The 26,279-nt window shown below is 38.4% G+C and overlaps 1 protein-coding gene across 1 annotated transcript in view; it reads right to left on the minus strand.

The window, feature by feature from the left end:
• The window catches only part of LOC124796636 (poly(ADP-ribose) glycohydrolase-like), a 129,410-nt gene that overhangs the window by 72,102 nt on the left and 31,029 nt on the right, over positions 1–26,279 (minus strand). The window contains exons 5-6 of the mRNA XM_047260711.1: positions 7,032–7,148; positions 1,971–2,138 (exon numbers count right to left, since the gene is read on the minus strand). Of these exons, the coding sequence (XP_047116667.1) occupies positions 1,971–2,138; positions 7,032–7,148 (285 nt within the window). The remainder of the gene's footprint in view (positions 1–1,970; positions 2,139–7,031; positions 7,149–26,279) is intronic.

Consider the following 26,279-nt stretch of genomic DNA (forward strand, 5'->3'; position numbering starts at 1 on the left):
GGACAATAATTTGATTGATTTGTCACTGTTTTACTGTTGTAATATTTCCTCAAACATAAGAAATGCAATAAGTTACAGGATGGTGATTTTCTGGAATGATGTATGTGGCGTTCAGACCACACAATGTTTAGGAAGAATTGCAACAGATTTACACCTACTGGATGGAACACAATCATGAAGGGCTTACATACCAACCATATTATCACAATACAACAGATTTGTAGCAAACTCCTTTTGATGACATTAGAGATTAGATACACTGTATGTTCCATAGGCTCATATTGAAGAGGTCCTTGAAGACATGGAACATGTTAGAAAAACAAAAACACATAATATATATTTACAACAGAACTGATATGCTGATGTTCCTTCTGCAAATTCTAAGTGACGTAGTACTCTAGGATATGAGAAATGTCAAAACATTTTTACAACTTACTCAGTGCATAAGACAATACCCAATACTACTGTGGCCACATTTCATCATCAACAAAAATAGTTTTCAAGTCATACACACACCGATCACATAACTGCACTGAAACTATGACAAGTTGATTTGAAAGACAGATACATTACTTATGACTAATTTCATTAAGGAATAAATATGCTGACAAGCAACAGTTAATATACCTGGTTCTGTGAGCAGGCTTTTGAAAGACTTCCCTGAATTTACACCACAAATAATTCATGTTACACACTTTTAGTCCCACAAAACTTAAGCTTGACTTGAAGAGTTACTCAAACTTATTATACCATTTGACGTTACAGTGCGAACATATGCAAAGTATGCTAGCTTTTATTTTTTATATCACCCATATTTAATAACCTTCACACCGCAAACAAATACTTATTTATGCATTACAGTAGTTGTGTTGTATCTTCTTGCAAATTGAATTTACAACAAAGTTTTTAACCCCAAGAATCTCTTCTATCTGCATGTCCTCGAATTTTACATGTTGGTTGGGTGGAGACTACTTGCAAGTTCTGAACTGTAATTATCAAGTTTTTCAGAGTTTAATGTCAGCAAACTGGATAGAAACCATTTGTAAATGTCCATGAAAAAATCATTAGCAGCTCTTTCTAGAATGATTCCCCTTTTCCTCTATTCTCCTGACATCAACTGTCTACCAACACTACAGGATGTGGTTACGACCAGTTATTACACAAAACTTCAGCCCCCATTCCCAAAAGGTCTAAACTTGTGCTGAAACACCTGACTACTATTGGTGACACACGTGGGATACAAACTTGCAGTTTTTGGGATGGCTGCTTTGAAAAGGGCTTGGCTGTGTTTCTTCCCTGTCCTTTCCTACTCTAAGTGTTTGCTCCTTCTCTTATGACCTCATCACCAATTGCACATTAAACTTTAATCTTCATTTCTTCTTGTATTCTATTACGAGTTTTAATTTCATCCATTAACATCTACGTAAGCGATTGTAGGACAAAAATATGATATTTGTACTTCAATTCTAGGCCATCATAACATCACTGTTATCAAAGTTGCTTAACTTGACAGATTTTCCCATGATGACATCACTATATTTCTTTTTTTAGAACTTTCATACTTGCATACTGCATCACTTGCCCTCTATATCAACAAGGCCTGCTCAGTGCTTCAACAGAGCAGTGCTGTACCCACCGAATACTCACTCCCTCTGCAAACCATGTGCTGTTGCCAAAACCACAACAAATCATTGTTGCACTTTTAATTCTCGAGCAGTGTGTTGTACCAGCATAAACTGTTATCGGGGCTGCCCAGTAGCCCAATTTAACGGTCTCTGGAGCTCATTGGCAGCCTCCTACCTGTTGTGCAAGTCTAAACTGATGCATAACTGACAACCAATGTGATAACATTAAAGCACCAGGTGACAAGTGTCAAAAGCAAGAAGTTTTAACCGAGAGTGTAAAGCAAGTTACAAACATTAATGTATCATGCAACTGTAATAGATAATAGTGAAAGATAACATTATTACATCAGACAGAAAATAGTGCAGAGTCGTAAAGTCCCAGATTCGACCATATCCACTACAATATGACAGTATGGCTGCTTCCAGCTGTTGGGATGATACTATATTCCTAAGCAAAGCCTCTTCTACAAGCTCCCAGACAGGGCGTGGTGAATTTTTTGAACTTCCATCATTCTGAAAAACAAACAAAAGCACTGTGTATAAGACAAAATATTGCAATAAAATATATAATTAATTCATAAAATAAGCTCTGGGTGTGAATCATGCCCAAAACCGAGATTAAACTACCATTCCATATTTTCCTGTGAAGGTGACTGTGTTGACATGGATTATGAATAATTTGAAGTGTCATTTTACAAGTGATGACAGGCATTGGTGAAGATGAACTGAATACAAACAGTCAGTGCATTTGAGATTTAGGCAGCAATTCATTCAGGATATGAGAATAGCCATGTTAAAAGTTACAAACAGTTTCATTTTAAAGGAGAAGTACAAAAGTCTGTACCAGCACTGCTTTGAGATTGACAGTAGGCTGATGTCAAGCTATATGCACATAGTAATCACCCACAAATTTGAATTTTACAGAGTCTACAAGTGTCAATAAATAGGATCGTATTTCAGGAACTAATTATGCAATCTCAGTGAATCAAGCATCGTTTTGAAGAGGATTATGTGTAGTACAATTTATTCTGAGTTCCAAGTGTGCATCTGGAATAGAGATATCACAAAGCTGTGAAATTTTAAAAAGCTGGAAAATATTCTGGTTTTCTTAAGACATCATAAAGCGTGAAGACAAAGAATGGACATAATTACAAAAGTTGGGCACAAATGCAGAGCTTAACATTCCAAAGAAAATGACAATCAAAAATACTAGGTCCATGCCCAAATTCTACAAGTAATACTGTGGCAAACTTAAGCAACATAAGTGCCCATGTACATCACAATCAATCCTGGGCCAAGTAAGTGGATTTCATTCCCAATATAAAGAAGATTGCAATGAAGGTGAACATAGAACCACTGGATCCACTTGGAATTTCGCATATTGCAGTGGGATATGGAACTGCTTTAATTACACAAAATTTACAATTTCACAAAATAACTTCAGCACTGTCAAATACCGCCTACACTTTTTGGTTTACATTATCCTTTATGCAGTAGGTTACAAGATTAACTTAATTTATAAAAATGTAAATGAGAAATCAATTTTGTGTAATACTATCCACTACATTTTCTATCAAGCAACTGATCAGTTACACTGGTAAAAAATGAATTCTTATCCAGTAATTAATCTACTCGGTAAAAGAATTTATACACAATCTTTTCCTCCAGACTTCATGATTTATTAGGCTGTCAAGGAAATCGCATACTACATAATTCAATGTTTCGGTTAGTGAATAAGAGACATTCACCTGTTTGTAAACTTCTCTGGGATAAAGGATTTGACAGAACTTAACATCTGGTGAAAATATTTAGAGAAAAAGCACAATGTCAGTTGCAGTAAGGTGAAGAGGAAGAACCAACTGTCGATCATTAAGAACTGTCCAGGCTTTATTACCTAAACTCACTTTGGGGAAATTATAGAGGACTAAAATGAGTATGATAACGTGTAGATTTTAACTCAACTCCTTCAGATTTAACCACTGTGTTACTTTGCTCAATGAGTCCTTTGGGAAAATGTTATTATCTTTAACTGTTGGGTACAGGAAGTCAAATTCTATGAAAAATACATGGTGATTCAAAAAGAAAGAACAATTTTCAAATGTTTATTATAGACAAACTATGAAAGATAGACACAAATTGTACATCACCAGAGAGATGAAGATTTAAGGTTTTTTGTTCGTACAGACACTACACCATATACTCAACATGAGCAGCATGCGTTGCTCGAGAAACATCTAAATGGTAGTTAATTTCATTCCACACACAAATCAATAGGCCCCTCTTTCTTGAATCAACAGCTTCACCAATTCGATTTCTCAGCTGTCGAAGAGCAGTTGCCATATGTGGCACAAGACTGTCTTTCATGTATCCTACACAGAAAAAAATCACAAGGTGTGAGGTTTGGTGCCGCAGGAGGCCAAACACAATGAACAAGATACTGTGGTCCATCTCTTCAAATCCAATGGTGTAGGATTGTGCTGTACAGACAATGCCACATCTCAAAGTGAAAGTGAAGCGAGGTGCAGTTATGCGTAGCAATGAAATCACTGGAATCTTACTGAAGTTGAGGAAACAACCAATTTTGCAGAGTGTCCAGGTGTAACATTCCTGTCATAGTTTCCTCCACAAAAAAGAATGGCCCATCAACTTTGTGAACAGAAACGGCACATAACACATTCAGTTTCAGTGATTCTCTTTCATGTTTGATGATGACACCAGGATTTTGTGAACCCCAAATTCTTACGTCATGGCAGTGTCATTTTATCGATAGATGAAATGTCAGTTTGACTTTGTCCTGGAGAATATAAATGCAAAACCTCTGGTTAAGGCCACCTGGATGTAATTGCTGCATTAACTTCAACTTGTAAGGCTTCATATGCAGGCATCTTTTTAGAACAAGCCATATTGTTGTTTGTGGAAGAGAAAGTAGAAGTTTCTGGCCTGCCAGTTTTGTGGACTTCAGAGGGCTCCATGTGATCCTATCTCAGGTAAACTTCACATTTTCATCATCAGAAATGCATGGCCGACAACTGCTCTTACCATTGCATTTGCAACCAACTTCCAAGAAGTTTGTATGCCATTCATAAATCTGCTTATGCAGGGGTGGATTTTTGCAGAATCGATAGTGGAATGCACACTGCACTTCAACAATGAGTTGACTTCGCACAAATTCCAATGCACGAAATGATTTCTCTTGTGATACAGTCGCATGTTGCTACAAATAAACAACAATGCAGCTCTGTCAGAACTCTGAACCTTCCTCTAGCCACTGACATGCACAATGTGTTTCCATCTTCTATAGTTTGTCTGCAATAAACAACTGAAATCTGTTCTTTCTTTTTGAAGCACCCAGTCTATAGATGCACAAACTAATAAATCAATAAATTCGTGATAAGAAATAGAGGGAGAATCACATCAAAATCCAAGATACATGATAGATGAAAGAGGGCAGAGAGAATGTCTGGGGCAACACAGAAGTAAAACCAGACAGCAAAAGCCTATTTAAATGACAATGGCATAGATTTAACAGTTGTGAGTGTTGGACTTCACCATGAATCATAAATTAAGATACCATAAGACATTAAGAAGATGGTACTGTTCATGACATCATCACTCATGAGATAGCATTAAGGTCATTCACAGAAAATAAGATACATAATGTACATTTTCAACTTCTCATGGCGTAATGAACAGTCCATTAAATTTCAGGCATGCAGCCGTGCAAATAAAATTTCCTCCACTGATATTTCGGCCACGTATCGTCCAGCAATCCTCAGAGTGAGTCACAAGACTGACGACAAGATGCCAAGTGCGGCCTTATATGCTCCACCATGGCGGTACAGTGCATGCAGGTCACAGATGCTAATCGGCAGCAAAGAAATACGCTTACACATGCGCCACCTGTGACGGAAGTGAACAAACATTCGATTCGCTTATTGATGTATGATTGGTGGCGGTGACACCATGATGACTTCTCTGCAGTTTAATTATCCCAAGAGCCGGATTCCATGTTTTGTCCAAATTAAAACCATTATCTATATTTCTTAAATTATTAGCTAATCTAATCTCTATAGCTCCCTTGAAGACAGAGTCCCAAAAGGAAGAGGTAGATAATAAAATTTTCACATCACTGTAATTCATGGAATGCCCTGTATAAATACAATGCTCAGCCACAGATGACTTGTCTGGCTGTAATAAGCATGTGTATCTTCAATGCTCCACACAGCTCTCATGAACGGTGCGTGTTGTTTGACCTATGTACAACTTCTCACAATTTCCGCAAGGAATCTGATACACACCCGCTTTACTAAGCTGTAAATCGTCCTTCACAGAGCCGAGTAAAGCTGCAATCTCCATGGGGGGCCAGAAGATCACCTTAACACAGTGTTTCTCAATAATACAGCCTATCCTCGAGGAAAGAGCACCCACACAGGGCAAAAACACACTAGATCTGAAGGAATTACTATCTTCTTCCCCATCACATACCTGCATTCTAAGTTTTTCGTTGAATGCTCTTCGAATTTGATGTGGAGAAAATCCATTCAATTTAAAAATGCTCTTGAGATATGTGAGCTCAAGACTGCACCTGGCATCTTGTCGTCAGTCTTGTGACTCACTCTGAGGATGGCCGGACAATACACAGCCGAAATATTAGTGGAGGAAATTTTATTTCCACGGCTGCATGCCCGAAATTTAATGGACTAATAAGATACACAGCATGAAAAAATTGGACGCAATGATTCTCAAAGACATTAAATTCTAAAAAAAGCTATTACATAGATCAAGTGAAGGTAATAAAGAAGGAAACTGTGAACAGAGTGTGAGAAGATACACTGAGAGATACTAACAATTAGCAGAGTGAAAGAAGATAAATAACCAGTGAAAATGGACTACAGTGAGTGTTATCGTTCAAAACTCAGGTATGTAACTAATATAGTTATCTACATACTATCACAACAGGAATGAACCTGTGGCCAATAACATGAATTGCTGCCAACCATCAACAGAGCTCAACAGAGATACCAGGCAAATCATGGCTTGGCGATCACAAGATTGTTTCTTTGCCTCTCTATTCTTTGTAAAAGGTGTAAATACACAATTTGCTTCTGCCATACACACACTGAATGTCTAAACAGCTATAAAAGTTCTGCGATACTGTGCTTATCCAGTATATTATGAGTCCTCTCCCATTGTGTCACAATTCATTTGCTACACATATAAAACAAATACATTAGGTTTAACTGTTCATGAGATATTACCACTAGTCTTAGTACTGAATATTATCACTGTTTCTAGTGCAACATAATTTCCTTACTGAAAGGAAATCTCCATTTCTTTTATTTTCTAACCAACAAAAACTATGAAATTTAAATTACATTTGCAACATCGAAAAGCACTATTACTTACCTTATTAACAGCACAAAGATTCTGTGGTGAAAAAGGCATTCTAACATATTCACTATCCCATTTATCAATGTAATGCTGCTTCAAAGGTGCTGGTTTTTCTCCTCTACCCACAGGAAGCTTTACAAAGAAGACAACACAAAATACTTAGATAGCTTTCTAATTAGATCACAGAAATTATGATTGCCAATGAAGGTTAAACACAAAAACTTCAAAACTTCATGAAAAATCTTGAAAAATGAATGGATAAATATTTTAGTCATTTATGAAAAAGTAATAGAAAAATATTAAAATCTAAAAGCAAAATTATTTTACTCTATTTTTATTCACAATTTTATTTTTTGCTCAAAAAGAAATACAACAACTATAGTTTTATAGTAATGTAATAAAAATGCATATGAAAGAATTTACTGGAATATGTGAATCTTTGTACTTAACAAACCAAGTGAAACTAATGGCAACATCGTCAGAAGTGCCAACAGCGAACTTTATTTTTTCCAGCTTCTTCTGGTATGTCAATGAATGATAGAATATCTTACACAATCTTTTGGTTTTGACCAACACAGAAGAGTCTATGAATGATGTAAATGAATTCAAGTGTCCTAAACAGCCATGCAAAGAGTATCCAAGATGTCTGAGTCAACAATGTACTGTCCTTCCCATGAACAGCATTCACACTGGGTCATGTGATCATGTAGTGTATCATGGTGGTGCCATTCAGTACCTAACTGCAGTTGCCTTTCGGACAAATTCCACTATTTTATGAAGCCATACATCACATGCCACTCACTATGTCGAAACCAATCGAGCTACAGACAGGGTGTGTTGAGAATGTAATGCATTGCAATTTTTTATGACACAACTATATGCTGCGGAGGAGTCGTTGGTTGGGGAGGGTGGAAGGAAACCTCAACTTTCCATTGGTAGGTCACTCAATTGCTTCCATGTTCTTGGAGGATTAGTACAACTTCTTCTGTTAACCTCTAAGTAGTGGTTGCATCGACCTTAATGAGTGAGAAACCTTTAGAGGACTGCTACGTAATAAAGTTTTGCACGTAGCTCAAGGTGCCGCTCGAACTTTTGGAATGCTAAAGGAAGCCTCTGGGGTTGATTGCCTTTCAGATCGCAGCCAAACAGATGGCACAAAATGTTTAGAGGTCAGGAGTAGGTCGCTGATGGGGCCCGCATGAACAGACGACCATGCAACTCATGTGCGCCAGTTACTGAATTCAACGGTTGAATGAGTGTTTGCTTGACATCAGGAATATTGGACTTACAGAAAACGGTTGTTCATGAAATTGTATCTGCAGAGTTCGGCATGTGGCAGATTTGTGCAAAAATTGAGCCTGACTTTTGTCCAACGTGCAAAAGCAACATTGTCTGGAAGTGTGTGAAGATCTCAAGCAAATCTGACAGAGTGCAGAATGACACACATGGTCACCGTGCCCACTTTTACACAGCAGTGCTCCAAAGACTGAATCACAGGATCGCCTGCATCCGAAAGAAGTCCCGGGCATTGTGGGAACTGTACCACGACAATGCACTGGCTCACACCACCTTTGTTGTCATAGCCTACCTGACCTGTATCAATGTGACAGGGTTGCCACAGCTGCCATACAGTCCTGACCTGGTCACATTGGATTCTTTTTGTTTTCTCAGTTGAAAAGGGACTTCAAAGGAAAGCATCTCAAGTCATGGACAATGTGTAAGCTACTTTGATGGCTTCCCCATCCCAACTGAGAAGTTCCAGAAAGTTTATGGTGCTTGGAAACTGCACTGGCAAAAATATATTGATGCAGAAGGGTCATACTTTGAAGAATTTTTAGTTGTTGAATCTACAAGAGCAATTAAAAAAAACAGTGATGCATTACTTTCTGGACAGACCATGTATCACTGTCTTGGTTTGGACTTGCTCTCTGAACATATGTTCGGCTGACAATGACTAGTTCTTAGCACTGGTTTCAAATTAAAATGTTATTGCCTTTCACTAAACAACACACCGTGCTGGTTGCAGGCTCACAAGTAGCCACACTGCTCTGAACATTACTGTTTACAGTTCTGCTCCCACCTCTAGTTGCCCATCTGCTCGCAGCCACTACTCTGCTTTTTCTGACCACTTGCATGTGGTACTAGATACTATATTTGTGGAAAAAAAAAAAGACTTACTCAACCATGTATGAACAGTGACGATGTCGACCCCTATTTCTGAAGTTATGGAAGCAACAAATGGAGATGAAGGCTACACAGCTGTAGCAGCACAAACAGCAAGATGAGAAACAGGTGCAGCTACTACACCAAGCAACAGTGACATCTCCATAGCCACCACTTTTCACTGCTTTCAAGGCGTCTGAAGAAACTTGGGACATTTATCCATCTTATTTTGTGTTATAATGCAATACAAGTAACATTTCCAATTCATATTAGCAAAGTGCTTTGCTCAATTTCAATAGCAAATTGTATAAGGTTGTCCCTCCCCCCATGAACCATGGACCTTGCCGTTGGTGGGGAGGCTTGCGTGCCTCAGCGATACAGATAGCCGTACCGTAGGTGCAACCACAACCGAGGGGTATCTGTTGAGAGGCCAGACAAACATGTGGTTCCTGAAGAGGGGCAGCAGCCTTTTCAGTAGTTGCAGGGGCAACAGTCTGGATGATTGACTGATCTGGCCTTGTAACATTAACCAAAACGGCCTTGCTGTGCTGGTACTGCGAACAGCTGAAAGCAAGGGGAAACTACAGCCGTAATTTTTCCCGAGGACATGCAGCTTTACTGTATGATTAAATGATGATGGCGTCCTCTTGGGTAAAATATTCCGGAGGTAAAATAGTCCCCCATTCGGATCTCCGGGCGGGGACTACTCAAGAGGAGGTCGTTAACAGGAGAAAGAAAACTGGCATTCTACGGATTGGAGCGTGGAATGTCAGATCCCTTAATCGGGCAGGTAGGTTAGAAAATTTAAAAAGGGAAATGGATAGGTTAAAGTTAGATATAGTGGGAATTAGTGAAGTTCGGTGGCAGGAGGAACAAGACTTTTGGTCAGGTGATTACAGGGTTATAAATACAAAATCAAATAGGGGTAATGCAGGAGTAGGTTTAATAATGAATAAAAAAATAGGAGTGCGGGTTAGCTAACACAAACAGCATATTGAACGCATTTTTGTGGCCAAGATAGACACAAAGCCCATGCCTACTACAGTAGTACAAGTTTATATGCCAACTAGCTCTGCAGATGATGAAGAAATTGATGAAATGTATGACGAGATAAAAGAAATTATTCAGGTAGTGAAGGGAGACGAAAATTTAATAGTCATGGGTGACTGGAATTCGTCAGTAGGAAAATGAAGAGAAGGAAACATAGTAGGTGAATATGGATTGGGGCTAAGAAATGGAAGAGGAAGCCGCCTTGTAGAATTTTGCACAGAGCATAACTTAATCATAGCTAACACTTGGTTCAAGAATCATGAAAGAAGGTTGTATACCTGGAAGAATCCTGGAGATACTAAAAGGTATCAGATAGATTATATAATGGTAAGACAGAGATTTAGGAACCAGGTTTTAAATTGTAAGACATTTCCAGGGGCAGATGTGGATTCTGACCACAATCTATTGGTTATGAACTGCAGATTGAAACTGAAGAAACTGCAAAAAGGTGGGAATTTAAGGAGATGGGACCTGGATAAACTAAAAGAACCAGAGGTTGTACAGAGTTTCAGGGAGAGCATAAGGGAACAATTGACAGGAATGGGGGAAAGAAATACAGTAGAAGAAGAATGGGTAGCTCTGAGGGATGAAGTAGTGAAGGCAGCAGAGGATCAAGTAGGTAAAAAGACGAGGGCTAATAGAAATCCTTGGGTAACAGAAGAAATATTGAATTTAATTGATGAAAGGAGAAAATATAAAAATGCAGTAAATGAAGCAGGCAAAAAGGAATACAAACGTCTCAAAAATGAGATCGACAGGAAGTGCAAAATGGCTAAGCAGGGATGGCTGGAGGACAAATGTAAGGATGTAGAGGCTTGTCTCACTAGGGGTAAGATAGATACTGCCGACGGGAAAATTAAAGAGACCTTTGGAGAGAAGAGAACCACTTGTATGAATATCAAGAGCTCAGATGGCAACCCAGTTCTAAGCAAAGAAGGGAAGGCAGAAAGGTGGAAGGAGTATATAGAGGGTTTATACAAGGGCGATGTACTTGAGGACAATATTATGGAAATGGAAGAGGATGTAGATGAAGATGAAATGGGAGATAAGATACTGCATGAAGAGTTTGACAGAGCACTGAAAGACCTGAGTCGAAACAAGGCCCCGGGAGTAGACAACATTCCATTAGAACTACTGATGGCCTTGGGAGAGCCAGTCCTGACAAAACTCTACCATCTGGTGAGCAAGATGTATGAGACAGGCGAAATACCCACAGACTTCAAGAAGAGTATAATAATTCCAATCCCAAAGAAAGCAGGTGTTGACAGATGTGAAAATTACCGAACTATCAGTTTAATAAGTCACAGCTGCAAAATACTAACGCAAATTCTCTACAGACGAATGGAAAAACTGGTAGAAGTGGACCTCGGGGAAGATCAGTTTGGATTCCGTAGAAATGTTGGAACACATGAGGCAATACTAACCTTATGACTTATCTTAGAAGAGAGATTAAGAAAAGGCAAACCTACGTTTCTAGCATTTGTAGACTTAGAGAAAGCTTTTGACAACGTTAACTGGAATACTCTCTTTCAAATTCTGAAGGTGGCAGGGGTAAAATACAGGGAGTGAAAGGCTATTTACAATTTGTACAGAAACCAGATGGCAGTTATAAGAGTCGAGGGGCATGAAAGGGAAGCAGTGGTTGGGAAAGGAGTGAGACAGGGTTGTAGCCTCTCCCCGATGTTATTCAATCTGTATATTGAGCAAGCAGTAAAGGAAACAAAAGAAAAATTCGGAGTAGGTATTAAAATTCATGGAGAAGAAGTAAAAACTTTGAGGTTCACCGATGACATTGTAATTCTGTCAGAGACAGCAAAGGACTTGGAAGAGCAGTTGAACGGAATGGACAGTGTCTTGAAAGGAGGATATAAGATGAACATCAACAAAAGCAAAACGAGGATAATGGAATGTAGTCAAATTAAATCGGGTGATGCTGAGGGGATTAGATTAGGAAATGAGACACTTAAAAGTAGTAAAGGAGTTTTGCTATTTAGGGAGTAAAATAACTGATGATGGTCGAAGTAGAGAGGATATAAAATGTAGACTGGCAATGGGAAGGAAAGCGTTTCTGAAGAAGAGAAATTTGTTAACATCGAGTATAGATTTAAGTGTCAGGAAGTCGTTTCTGAAAGTATTTGTATGGAGTGTAGCCATGTATGGAAGTGAAACATGGACGATAACCAGTTTGGACAAGAAGAGAATAGAAGCTTTCGAAATGTGGTGCTACAGAAGAATGCTGAAGATAAGGTGGGTAGATCACGTAACTAATGAGGAGGTATTGAATAGGATTGGGGAGAAGAGCAGTTTGTGGCACAACTTGACTAGAAGAAGGGATCGGTTGGTAGGACATGTTTTGAGGCATCAAGGGATCACAAATTTAGCATTGGAGGGCAGCGTGGAGGGTAAAAATCGTAGAGGGAGACCAAGAGATCAATACACTAAGCAGATTCAGAAGGATGTAGGTTGCAATAGGTACTGGGAGATGAAGAAGCTTGCACAGGATGGAGTAGCATGGAGAGCTGCATCAAACCAGTCTCAGGACTGAAGACCACAACAACAACAACAACAACATAAGGTTGTCATAAACTGAAGCATGGGAATGATCCTAGGAAATTATCTTTTTCTGTAGTTTGTGACTTTTTGCCTAAACACTGGGACAAGAAACTCACATTATATCCACACTCAAGTTTAACTAATGCATAAAACAACCAGGGCCACTCACATGCAGCCGTGACAACAGAATATGTAGGTTTAGCTAGACAGTGTAACTTTGCATGTACAGCCATGTTTTAGCTATATACGTGGCTCGAGAGGTACACAGCAATACCACCAGTTCTGAGCAGCCACCTCCAGATGACACTTAATAATCGGGACTACCTTCTGCTTCCACACTACATCCACTGGCACATCAAATTGACCCACCAATAGTGTTGTCAGCCGCCAGAGAGAGCCCTGTCAACCTCGGACTATTCTGCTTCCAGCTAGTGCTGGTGCAGATGGTGATCTTTCTGCCAACACGCAAAAAGACAACAAGCCAGTGACACACACTGTTCTGCAACACCAGCAGTTCCTGCAGTTACACAGTTCATTTAGATGACTACAGTTCCAATAGAGCAGTCGCTATTTACAAAGAAACAGGAACAGTTAACTATGAGTGTCTGCACAACACTTTCAGTGATAGTGACAACTAAAACAAAGACTGCAAAAGACACAAAGTTATTTAGAATTTCACTGTATTAGGTATGGGACCTGAAGTGCCACACATTAAACTACTACCAAAGTTAAGTAAAACTGCCTATCCACACCATTAATAAATGTTAATGATTATTTCTTATTGTGTTATCACCTTTCTGTTTTAATCTACCCAGTCAAGCAAGTGTATAATTAGATATTACTAGTGTGCATAGTGTCGTCTTAATTAGAACTATAGTGGAAATAAGATTTCTGCTACCGTGGGTGTTTGGGCTCAACTGATAGCAACATTCAGTTACAACAGCTTAATGCTGGTGACAAGAAAAAATACATCTGTAACACCATGACTGGTGATGAAGCAAATGATTTAAGATCAGTATTCCAAATCTGGTGGTGAGATAAAGTGATAATTGTTAACAATTTTTTGCCAGTTATCAACACTGGTGACGAGGCAAAGGTTATAGATTTGCTGAAAAATTTCGACCCGTACCTAATATTGGCTATTGGACAACATCAAGATTAATGACATTTTCACAAGTTCCCCAACCCTGACAATAATGAGGCAGTGCAAATCAATAGAAGTTGCATTCTTATTTTCCATACTTCCTTTTGAGTACATGTTTTATTTCTTTGGTTTCTGCACCAACACTGTGGCTTAGCATTATCCTATGCATACTGGATTCTGGGACCACTAACCTGTTTTCTTTCCAGGAAGACTTTTGTGAATTTTGTAAACCATTCTATGCATAATTTTCAGACATGGACCGACCACTATTGACTCTCCTAAGTCCATGCTCCAATTGCTACAATTATTGTCAGCAAACCAAGTGTCACTGTAGTGTGCTTGGACAGATTTGAAGAAAGCAAAGGAGGCAAAAAACGACTTCTACAAACAAAGTGGCAATCAATTTTCAAACTGAAGCAGGGTCATCAATTTCAGTCGTTAACCTACAGGCAAAGCGAAAATTAGGGTTCCCAAAGCTAACAGACTTTCAAAAATTCATTGATCAGTTACTTACTGTAACTGTACTCCAGTAAAAGGAAAATTTTAACAATGTTAGATATGAACAATTAATGAAACACACTAAATTTGTAGTTGTAAATTCAAATAAACCAAGGAATTTACTACGATTAGATCTCTACAATACTCATGGCTTCACCATTCACGAAGCAGTAAATCATGTTCAAACTGGTGTTCTGAATGTAAAGTTAATCAACCATCAGAAAAATAGGATGATATTGTTTTTGAAGCAACAACCAGTATTAAAGGTTATGAGCACATGTCATAGTGAAGTCAAATATGGTGCCAAAATTATGCAAACCTTTTGCATTAAAAGCGAAAGTCAATGTCTTGCACAGAATGAGGTTAAAGATACCATAACCACCCACCTAGCCAATGAACTATGCCAATCACAATTGTACAGAAACTGAACAGCTCACTAAGCTTCTGCAGAGATTTCAAAGCAACGGTTAATAGTCAATAAATTACTGACTCATACCCAATCCCAAGCCAGAAGAACCGATGCAGAAATTAGCTGGTAGTGTTTACTTTACCGAACTGGATCTTGAAGAAGCAAATTTGCTGATCCCTTTGGATGAAGAGAGACAGAGATTTATGGTGATAAATAGTTCATCCAATCTCTACTTTTACAAATGGTCACTCTTCGGGATTGCCGGCGCACTGCACTTGTTCCAGCGGTATTTAGGACAATTAATTTGGAAAGCTCCATGGTGCTGTGTACTACTTTAATGACATGTATCTCAGGAACACTTCCGGCAGAATTCTTACAGAATTTGGAATCTATTTTCAAAATCCTACAAGCGGCAAATTTGAAATGCTACAAAGATAAGTGCCTCTTTCAACATGAAGTGCAATATTTAGGGCACATGCTGCTAGCAAACAGCATCAAACTGACACTGTAACACACTGACACCCTTAAAGACCTTCTAGCTCCCAAGGATGTAGAGCAATTACATGCAATATTAAGACAAATAAATTATTAAAGGAATTTTCTTCCTCAGGCAGCTTCTATCAGTGAACCACTGCACAAGTTGTTACATAAAGGAATCAGAGGGAATTGTAACAGTGAACGCCAATACGCATTTAACAAATTAAAACAGTGTTTGCTTGATGCCAAATGTTTACAACATATGATAACAACAAAATGCTCACAGCTGCTGCTGATGCTTTAGACTGCGGCAAGCTGCCATTCTGTCACATCGATATCATGGTTTTGAATGAGCAACTGTGTATGCTTCAGGGACTCTGACAGTGGCACAAAGAAATTACAATCAGATCAGGAAGAAAGTTTTTGCAATTTGCAGTCGTCACACTTTGACAGCTCAGCATTTGTGGTGCTGGGCACTATTTCTGTCGAAATATGACAATGTAATTATATTCAGGTCCACAGCACAAATGTGCATGCAGTTATGCTTTCATGTATGCCAACGGAGCAAAACAAAAAGTTTGTCTCATAAGCTGATATTTGTTTCTCAACAGATATCGGTAGTCAAGACACTGTGAAAAATTTCCCAGTAAACTGTAATTTAATTACCAAACTTGTGCAAAAGATACAGATGTTTCTAAGATTACACAGTATATTAAAATGGAAAGGATATAAGATTAACATCAACAAAGGCAAAACAAGGATGATGGAATGTATCTGAATTAAAGCAGATGACTCTGAGGGAATCAGATTAGCAAACGAGACACTTAAAGAAGTAGACGAGTTTTGTTATTTGGGCAGCAAAATAACTTATGATGGCCAAAGAAGAGAGGATATAAAATCTAGACTGGCAATGACAAGGAAAGCATTTCTGAAGAACAGAAATTTGTTAACATTGAATACAGATTTAAATTTAGGAAGTGTCTTCTGAAAGCATTTGAATGAAGTGTAGTCATGTACGGAAGTGAAGCATGGACGATAAACAGGTCAGACAAGAAGAGAATAGAAGCCTTTGAAATATAGTGCTACATAATAATGCTGAGATTTGATGTTTAGATCATGCAACTAATGAGGAGGTACTGAATAGAACTAAGGGGGAAAAGAAATCTGTGGTGCAACCTGACTAAAAGGAGGGACTGGTTGGTAGAACACATTCTGAGACATCAAGGAATCACCAGTTTAGTATAGGAGGGAATTGTGGGGGCAAAAATCATAGAGGGAGACCAAGAGATTAATACAATAAACAGATTCAAAAGGATGTAGGGTGCAGTAGTTATTTCGAGATGAAGAGGGTTGCACAGGCTAGAGTAGCACGGAGAGTTGCATCAAACCAGTCTTCAGACTGAAGACCTCAACAACAACAACATTCAAATGAAGTGACCTACTGATAAGACGTTCCTTAATCAGCCAAAGATTAAATCTTATTGGAATATAAGGCAGGCATTTACAGTGTGCAAAGGTGTCATTCTGTTACATTCAGAATCAGACAAGACACAGGTGATTATCCCTGTGGTGCTTAAAGAATCAGACAAGACACAAGTGATTATCCCTGTGGTGCTTAAATTCTAAGGTACTACAGATGACACAGCAATGCTGCTGGAGCATAGTTTCTACCAAACGCTTTGCTACTGCGCAATATTGACAAATACCTTGAAACGATGCTGGCAAAATGGCACTTATGTCAATCATACCAGCCAGCTTCGTCTCAACAATATTTTCTGTAGCCACAGGCATCAGAAACCTTGGTCACGTCTGTGTATTGATTTTACAGGACTATTTCTCGGAAGTTACTGGCTCATCCTCATCAATTTGTAATACAGACATCGTCAATATCTTCCACAAAAACTATTCAGGCTTTATTAAAGGTCCTTCCTATTGAAGAATTGCCAAAATCTATTGTGACTGACAACAGCACTTTTTTTTTCCTAAGAATTTAAATTATTTTGTAAAAGCAACAGCATTTCACACTTCAAGACTACCGTTTCATACTGAGGCCATTGGGCTCGCTGAAAGATTTGATCACACTTTCACATCGCTCATGATGCAGCTTGACTAGTAGTACAATAAAGAAACTGCTTTATTGATGTTCCTCTTTCAGTACAGAGCTACTCCACATCATGCACAATATCCAGCTCATAAACTACATGGAAGACTTCATTGCACATTAATGTCAATTTTAAAGTGACTCATGCATCCACAACCTGAGCTTCAGCAACAGTCAAAACACATTTTTTTTTAATTGACTTATACCATACTCATTATAATGTACAAGTATGGGAATAAGTCACAGGTACCTAGCACACTCACAGAGCAGCTTGGTAATGTAATGTTCAAAGTTCAGTGTTCACATGGAGTCACAAAACACCTTAAAAATCAAATCAGGCTGCACCCTACTCGCATGCATGTAGGCAGAACTCCTAGGCTGTTTTCTTTTATAGAATCTGAAGACTTCTATGCAGCCAGCCATCTGGGGAACCTTCTGACACAGTTGGCAACTGCACCCGCCAGCACCTCCAGCAGCAGGGTCCTACTGTAGCCAACCAGTGACGCACCAGCAGTAGCGAGCACTGCACATCACATTCGCCTATACATAACATAATGGCAAATGCTTGACCACACTACCACCTCAGTGTGGTTCTTCATCGGTTTCTCACAATACCATGGACAAATTCCAGGAGGAGCAACATGTATGCATCAACCAAATGCGCACACTACTAAGCAAGAAAGCAGGAAGTCAATGAAGCCACCCGGCTTCATCAGCTTTCCTGACGGGGGAGAGTTGCTGTATCCATGACTCAAAAGGGACACAGCAATACCAAAAGAGTCCACCTCCACACAGGGGCAATCACTCGCCAAGCACCCTTCCAAGCAGCTGCCTATAGATGGTACTTGCTAATTGGGACAACCTTCTGCTTCCATCACATATCAATGGTGAATCAAACACTTCCGCCAATAGTGTTACCTGCCACCAGAGGAAGTGCTGTCAACCATGGACTATTTTGCTTCCACCTAGTACTGGTGCAGATGGAGATCCTTGTTCCAACAAGCATAAAAATGACATGCCACAAACACTCACTCAGTTCCTGTAACACCAGCAGTTCTGCAGTTACTGAGTTCTATTTTCCATTCAGAAGACTACAATTCCAACATAGCAATTGCCGTTTACATAGAAATAGGAACAGTTAACCATGGGTGTCAGAATAATGTCTTCAGTCATGTGGCAAAATAATACATAGCCGAAAGACAGCAAAGTTATTTATAATTTCACTGTATTACATGTAAGAACCTAAATATCACATATCAAACACGCTATCAAAGTTAAGTAAAACTGTATATTCACAATATTAATAAATGTTACTGATTATTTTGTATTGTGTTGTCATATTTCTGTTCTCATGCCTCTGTGTCAAGCGCATGTCATAAAAATGTATGTACAGTTATGTATATACGCATGCATGAATGTACACACATTTTAAATCTCCTCCTAAACCACTGGACCAATTTCAACTAAACTTGGTTCACATATCACTTACAGTCTAGAAATCATCACTATGTCACATCAAACTCCAAGAAATGAAACAGGCATAATCCAATGAATTACAGACCCACATCACTAACGTCAATTTGCAAGATTTTGGAATATGTACTGTGCTCGGACATTATGAATCAACTCAAAGAAAATTATTTATTGGCAAATAGCCAACATGGATTCAGAAAATATTGTTCTTTATTTTCGTGAAGTAATCAGTGCTATCGACAGGGGACATAAAAATGATTCCATACTTTTAGATTTTCAGAAGGCTTTTGACACTGTTCCTCACAAATGATTTCGAATTAAATTGTATGTCCATGGAGTGTAATCTCAGCTGTGTCATTGGATTTGTGATTTCCTGTCAGAAAGTCACAGTTCATAATAACTGACAGAAAATCATTGAGTAAAACAGGAGTAATATCTTGTGTTCCCCAAGGAGGAGTTATAGGTCCTCTGTAGGTCCTAAGCTATGTAAGTGATACAGGAGAGAACCTGAGCAGTCCTCTTAGATTGTTTGAAGATGATGCTGCCATTTACCATCACGTAATGTCATCAGATGATAAAAATAAATTGCAAAATGGTTCACACAAAATATCTGCATGGTGCAAAATGTCGTAGTTGACTCTAAATCAAGGAAATTATGAAGCTGTCTGCATGAGCATTAAACAGAATCTGCTAAATTCCAGTTACCCTGATAAATCACACAAATCTAAAGGCTGTAAACTCAACTAAATACCTAGGGATTACAATTATGAATAACTTAAATTGGAACAATCGCATTGATAGTGTTGTATAGTAAGCAAACCAAAGACTGTGATTTATTGGCGAAACACTTGAAAAATGCAACAGATTTACTAAAGAGATAGTTAACAATACACTTGTCATCCCTCTTCCGGAATACTGCCGCGCGGTGTGGGATCTGCAGGTGACAGGATTGGTGAAGGACATTGGAAAAGCTCAAAGACGAGCAGTTTGTTTTGAGTTATCATAAAATAGGGGAGATAATGCCATGGATATGATACAACAACTGGGGAGGCAGTCATTCAAACTAAACACGTTTTTCAATGTTGCAGGATATTCTCGTTAAATTTCAATCACCAACTTTCTCCTCAGAGTGTGAAAATATTTTGTTGGCGCTCATCTTTAAAGGTAAAGAAATTATTATCATAATAAAATAAGAGATAGCTGAGCTCACACAGAAAGATTTAAAGTTTCATTTTTCCCGCATGCTGTTCGAGAGTGGAACGGCAGAGAAGTAGCTTAAAGGTGGTTCAATGAACCCTCTGCCAGGCATTTAATCAGGTAGATGTAGATGATGGTCAGTATCTCCTACCTATCAAAGGGGTGAGGGTGAGAGTGGGGGTGAAAAAGCAGTGTAGCCCACAATGCGTGAATACCCATACTTTAGTCATCCAGTATTTGAGAGTTAGCACTTAGAGACTTGCAACATACTTTCCACATAATTCAAACCTTCAAGAAACTCTTTCTTGCTAACAACACCCACAAAATGATGAAAGGAAGAAAGTTAACCACTTCAAACATTTTTTTTTTTTCAGTTCATGCAGTAAAACTGCTACATGGAGCATATGTTTTAATTCACTACTTCTTTACTACTGACTGTGTTTGCTACATGTTTTGCAGGTAGCATTCACATACATTACAGAATTTTCCAGAAAAAGTATATCACTGTACGAAACACAGTTCAGGAGATATGACATCAAAAAGAGTGAAATGTGTAAAAAAAACTGCCGCATCATGCACAAAGTTTTTTGCAGACAGTACCCTCATCTGTCACTGACAGTATCTACATAAATATATCACCGTGTGACACATAGTTCAGGAAAAATGACGACAAATACAGAGAAGCATGAAAAACTGCAACATTATGCATGACATTTCAATTTATTACTTCTTTACTATGAACTCAATTCGCAATGCATTTTGCAGATGGTATCCATATATGTCACTGAATGTACCTGCAAAAGTATATCATTGTACGTCACATACTTTAGGAGATATTAAATCAAATAGTGATGTGAGAAAAACTGCAGCATTGTGTATAACCTTTTCATTTAGTGCTTCTTGACTACTAACTCTATTTGTAACATATTTCACAGGAAATATCCACATACACTGCTGAATGTAAAATAAATAAATAAATAAATAAATAAATATCATTGTACGACACACAGTTCGGGAGATAAACATTGAGCTGCATGAAAATGAAACTGTACAGTGGAATTTGATATAGGTACAGAGGAAAAATATAATGACATGCATGCATGTGGGCAGAGCTATGGGTAATAGGTTCATCCTAAATCCCTGGAACAATTTCAACTAAATTTGGTACACACATTAGTTCCAATCTGGAGAGAAATACTGTGGAGATCAGAGTGCCAGCCTCCTATTGGTGTGAGCATGATAAAGTGGAAAGAGAAGAGGAGAGGAGGAGATGAACAGAAAGAAGAGAGCAGAAAAAGGACAGAGGGGAGGAGGTTGACAGAGATGTGGTGCAGGAGAGGGACAAAGGGGAGGAGAAGAGTAAAAGAGATGGGGGAGAAGGAGAGGGACACAGGGAGGAGGAGCACATTGACAGAGAGAGAGGGAAGATGGAGAGGGGGGAGGGGGAGAGAGGGTAGGTGGTGGGGAGGGAGAGGGAGAGAGGGGCAACAGGAGGTGATGGAAAGAGAGAGCAGAGTGAAGAAGATGGACAGAGAGAGGGTCTGGAAGAGATGGACTAATAGAATACGAGTCAGCATTTGAAATAGCTGCACCTGCACAGCAAACTATCAAAATCAATGTCGAGATGCATAACCTTTCACGTAGCTGATGTAGTTGCTTAAATGGTGAGAAACAAGAGTCGTCACTCCATAATTAGTCCAACAAAATGTGGTAAAATAGCATGTGTGTAAACTAATAGTCATCTGACACTACATCAGTAGAAATTCTGAAACAAGAGCATGTAGTTCACCATCAGACCTCAATGAATGTGGCATACCACAGCTGTCCTTCCTCAGCACTGACGGGCCACATACACCTGTTACAGATTACACAAATCATGCAACAGCTATATCATGCATGTCCACATTACAACATGGAGTGCACCACCTGTCACAAGCCAGATCATTTTTCCAGCGTCTGTATGATCAAGAGGACAGCAATGTCATCGCAGTGAAATAGACAACTCCATATCACAAAGCCTGTTATGCCAATTAAAGGGGCATCAACCAGGTTGATGATCCACTTGGAATTAATGGGCAAGCTATCAAGTGCCAATTGGAAACAGGAGAAGCAGTGTCATTAGTTAACTGGAACAAGAACCAACTCATTGGTGCCTCACAATCTCAAAGAGCTCAGAGGCAAATCATATCATACAGTGGCCAATGGATACTGCTACGGGGACAAATCAGAATTAAAGTACATTGCAAGCAAGTGTCACGGAGACTGACATGTTAGCAGATAAATAAACAAAGACTTCTGAGTACTGTTAAGTATAAAACATCATTGGTATATTAATATATTTGTTGGTAGCTGAATGCAAAGTGTAATATGATTGTAATTGTATAGTTGCTGGTTCAGATCTCATATTTCAATTCTGTATGCGTTAACAAATCAAAATTTTAATTAACAAATACCAAATCATATTTTTAATAAAAATAACATCTATTTATTTTTTTTTTTGGTCATAAGAAAATAAATCAGAATTTTACACACACACACACACACACACACACACACACACACACACACACACACACACACAGACCTAAATATTTTATGTTTCACATTTTTATACCAAATTTTAATTTACTGTGAATGCTCATATTTAATGCAAATGATAATTAAAAATAAAAAGACTATTTTATTTTAAAAATATGATACAATATATATTTACTAATATCTCCATTTGTTAATAAATATGCAATTTAAAAAACAAGTAAAAAAGGAAAATACTAGCGCGATTCAACTACCGACTTCATGAATACAATCCAGTTATGTCAGCTACCAGTATACATAACAGTGCTCTGAAACCTTCAAGGAATTTTTTTCTTTTAAGGACTGTGCCTTACTACTTTGGGAAACTGACGCCCAAGCTCTACCACCAAATCCTGTAAGTATGAAGAAAACCAGAGAGAGACACCCTGTAAGACCTACACCATAGCAAAACATTATGAATATAATCCATAGATTACGAACATAGCTCAACAGGAACACCACAGAGAATTTCTAAGGAAAACAACAGCTGATGGGAGAATATTTCTTTTCTCCCCCCCCCCCCCCAACTCTCTCTCTCTCTCTCTCTCTCTCTCTCTCTCTCTCTCTCTCTCAAGCAAACAGTGTTAAGATAAGTAAGATATGGCTTGGATAAAATAACTTTGTGATTGAAAGATAGTAGTTGCACGGGACACAACTTGCAGACAGCCATATTAGATAAGATGCTGCTTGTATTTAGAAACAAATGGAACAGCAAGCACTTGGCACCAGAGGAAGAATTACCATTGGCTGGCAGCTAGCCGTATCACTCAACTTATTGGAATGTCTATCACAATGTTAATTTTGTTGATCTATAGAGACACTGAAGACTTATTCATATCAACACTTTCAGATGAAGTTCAAATGGTTCAAATGGCTCTGAGCACTATGGGACTCAACATCTGAGGTCGTCAGTCCCCTAGAACCTAGAACTACTTAAACCTAACTAACCTAAGGACATCACACACATCCATGCTCGAGGCAGGATTTGAACCTGCGACCGTAGCGGCCGCGCGGTTCCAGACTGTAGCGCCTAGAACCGCAGGACTATACAATGTAATGAGCCGTGAGGAACCTTTGGCTGGAACTGAACACGTTTGCCAAGTGATCAAGGTATAGTTTCCACTCAGTATGTACGACCATTTGAACCTGCGACCGTAGCGGCCGCGCGGTTCCAGACTGTAGCGCCTAGAACCACTCAGCCACTCAGATGAAGTGCAGGACTATACAATGTAATGAGCCGTGAGGAACCTTTGGCTGGAACTGAACATGTTTGCCAAGTGATCAAGGTATAGTTTCCATTCAGTATGTACGACCATGACATGCTTACAACAGAAGTCTGTAACTTAACAAATCTTGGGAGAGTCATGAGGCTGCAGTGGAACAACCACAGTTACAGTGGGTTTTGATTCCGAGTAAATATGAACAGAAATCTAAGGGGTTAGAAATAGTTTCCACTGAGCAGGTACGGAGAGAGCCTACGGACACTGAGAACATTAGCACAAGCAAGAGAATGGGTTTTACTAGCAAGGCATTTACAGGTGGCCACAGGTCAGATATGCTGGACTGCAGGGAATTGATCTCCAAAGTAGTTAATATGGCTCGCTAATGACAGTAAAATCCAAAAGCACAGTAAATTCAAAAGCAAAGTCAAAAATCAACAGAATGCAATACATCATATAAAATATTACCAACCTGCAATCATAAACATTTTTATAATCAAATCATTAATTCCATCACAAATGTTTACACTTTCTGAATGATAAATAGTTCTGTCATACACAGGACACCACATGTCCAGTAACGACATTGCACAACAGCCACCATCGTAACAAACAATGAATATTACATTGTTGGTAAGTATTCCATAATTTAAGCTTATATGTCTACAGGTGTGTAACCAGACCATTCTCCACACTTACACTGATAAGATGAGGCAGTATGTAGTTATCAGCGCATCAGATTATTAATCTATTATCAATGCTGATTATAATATGAATGAAGGTGTGCTAAAAGCGCAGATATGTCAATGTCAATGAGATATGTAACTAAAAATGATAAGAGTTGGTGTCAGCAGATGCATCATGATATAATACATCAATTGGGAATACATATTTTAGTTATGGAATAATTAATGTAAGAGTTGTGGTCCACTTGCATATACGCAAAAGTGTTATACGTAATGTGAAACTTAATTGGGGCTGGCTGGCTGAAGTGTCATGATGATGGTGGTGGTGGAATGGATGCTCTTTTGAGCACGAGGGATGGAGAAAACAGAACAGTTCAGCAAATTGACAGAGAGAGAGAAACTGGTTTTCTGGCCTTGGAGAGTATGGCAGAGTGATGTGATTTTAATTATGTATAGATACTATGGATCACGTATTGGATCTTGGTTATGGGCATCTAACAATGCGGATGAAGGAAATTATTACTGAGTACACAAATTGCAGCTTGGTCTTAAGAGGAAATTTTGTCAGCTTCCACGTCACACTAGATAATTCACGGGCTGTTGATATATTTCAATAATTAACTTTGTTTAGAAATAAAACTCTTGTAGAACCTAAACTCAGTAGGAGTTTGGACCTTAATAAATAAATCACCTGTTCTTATGAGTTACATCTGCAATGTTGCCTATGTTTATTACAAATTTTCCGTGAGTGTTTATGATCATTAATTTATAAGTCACATAACTTGTCTACCCTCAATTACTCGATGACTGCAGGACCACCTTTCATAAATTATTTGCTAATACAGCAACAGAGCATTAAACAGGTGGAGTATGGCTCATCCCTAGGACTTTTACAACCAATCCTTAATCAGAGCCATACATATGCCCCTCTGTCACAATAAATGCAGAGCCGTGAAACTGCAATTTTATGAAGTTGCAATTGTAACACATAGTTAGAAAAACCAAAAAATTATATAATTTAACTATGGTACAACTCGTGTGAAAGCGACTTGTATACAGTCAGTAAGGTATCAGGAACTGGCCTTATTTCATTTTATTTTATTTTTGTGTTCACTAGAAAACCCACAAACTTTCTTGGTGGGGAGTTTATAAACTAAAATGTGAAGACTGTGAAAAAATACTTATTGGTCAAACAGGGAGAAATTATAAATCAAGATTCCATGAACATAAGAATAATTGCAAAAATAATTCACCAGCATTCCATACACATCTCAAAGAATAAAATCATGAAATGCAGATGCATCACAGTGCCTGTTAATTGTACACACAGCTGACAAAGGCAGATACCTCAACATACTCAAAGAGATAGATAGTTTTACGCACACAAAAAATGATCAAGCAAAATTCTAAATGAGCAAATAAACCTAAGAAAGAAGAATTTTATCAAAAATTTTATAACTATCCCCATCCAGAGATGATATAACTCTCTCAACACAACAGAATTTATACTAATTATATTTTATATATTCATTACTAATAAACAAAACATAGTAATTTACTGAAACATTATTAAATCACATAAAACAATACTCATGAACCAATATCTCTGACGACAAAATACACCGTTGATACTGTAAAGCACATTGCCTCTTGTATAACACTATGAGAACATGCTGACAATCAGCTAAAAATTAAAACCAAGTCTCCAAAAAGATCTA

This window comes from Schistocerca piceifrons, chromosome 1 (genome assembly GCF_021461385.2).
Source record: "Schistocerca piceifrons isolate TAMUIC-IGC-003096 chromosome 1, iqSchPice1.1, whole genome shotgun sequence".
Taxonomy (NCBI): domain Eukaryota; kingdom Metazoa; phylum Arthropoda; class Insecta; order Orthoptera; family Acrididae; genus Schistocerca; species Schistocerca piceifrons.